This window comes from Branchiostoma floridae, chromosome 5 (assembly GCF_000003815.2).
Source record: "Branchiostoma floridae strain S238N-H82 chromosome 5, Bfl_VNyyK, whole genome shotgun sequence".
NCBI classification, from domain to species: Eukaryota; Metazoa; Chordata; class Leptocardii; order Amphioxiformes; family Branchiostomatidae; genus Branchiostoma; species Branchiostoma floridae.
The window spans coordinates 14,665,845-14,666,374 of NC_049983.1; the positions used below are offsets into that span (position 1 = coordinate 14,665,845).

At 50.4% G+C, this 530-nt stretch overlaps 1 protein-coding gene across 1 annotated transcript in view; it reads left to right on the plus strand.

Annotated features, from left to right (window-relative positions):
* Window positions 1-111: 111 nt before the first annotated feature.
* LOC118415322 (FERM domain-containing protein 4A-like) overlaps window positions 112-530 on the plus strand; it is a gene marked incomplete in the record, with an annotated part of 41,501 nt that continues 41,082 nt past the window's right edge. Inside the window, 1 exon segment of the mRNA XM_035819825.1 lies at window positions 112-459. Coding sequence (XP_035675718.1) covers window positions 424-459 — 36 coding nt within the window.

The window sequence follows — 530 nt, forward strand, 5'->3', positions numbered from 1 at the left end:
CAACGGCAGTAATTCTAATAGAACTGTGACCATGGAAAGAACATTACTGCCTCCCACTGGCCTGTCTCAAGTGGTGAAGGGAGACAAGGTGTAGGGTGGCAGGAAGCCTTCTCTCTCAGTCCACTAACTCATGCAGGGCATAGGGTTACAACACAACCCAGCTTCTTGTGGTCTCACTTGATAGACAAGCCTGGGGTGCACAGTAGCCATCACAGGGGCCTCCAGTCTGTGCAGCTCTGGTCTACGTTCTCAGGAGGCCTGTTTTATCTAGTGTGTGCACAAGGACTTATGTACACATACACCCAGTGTGTACACAGTACAGCCAGGGCTCAGCTTGGGAGAGAGGATGGTCTAGATTAGCTGTGAGGGTGCTGTGTGGAGTACACGACCTTGGTTCCCTCTGCACACCAAAAGGATGCAAGTATGTTGCGGAAAGCCAAAAGTTGGGCTTCTCTGCAGGTAGGTCAGACTTCTTGCTGAATGATAAGTTACCCTGAGAATAGTCTATTTCCCGTATGAGGGGGAAAGAG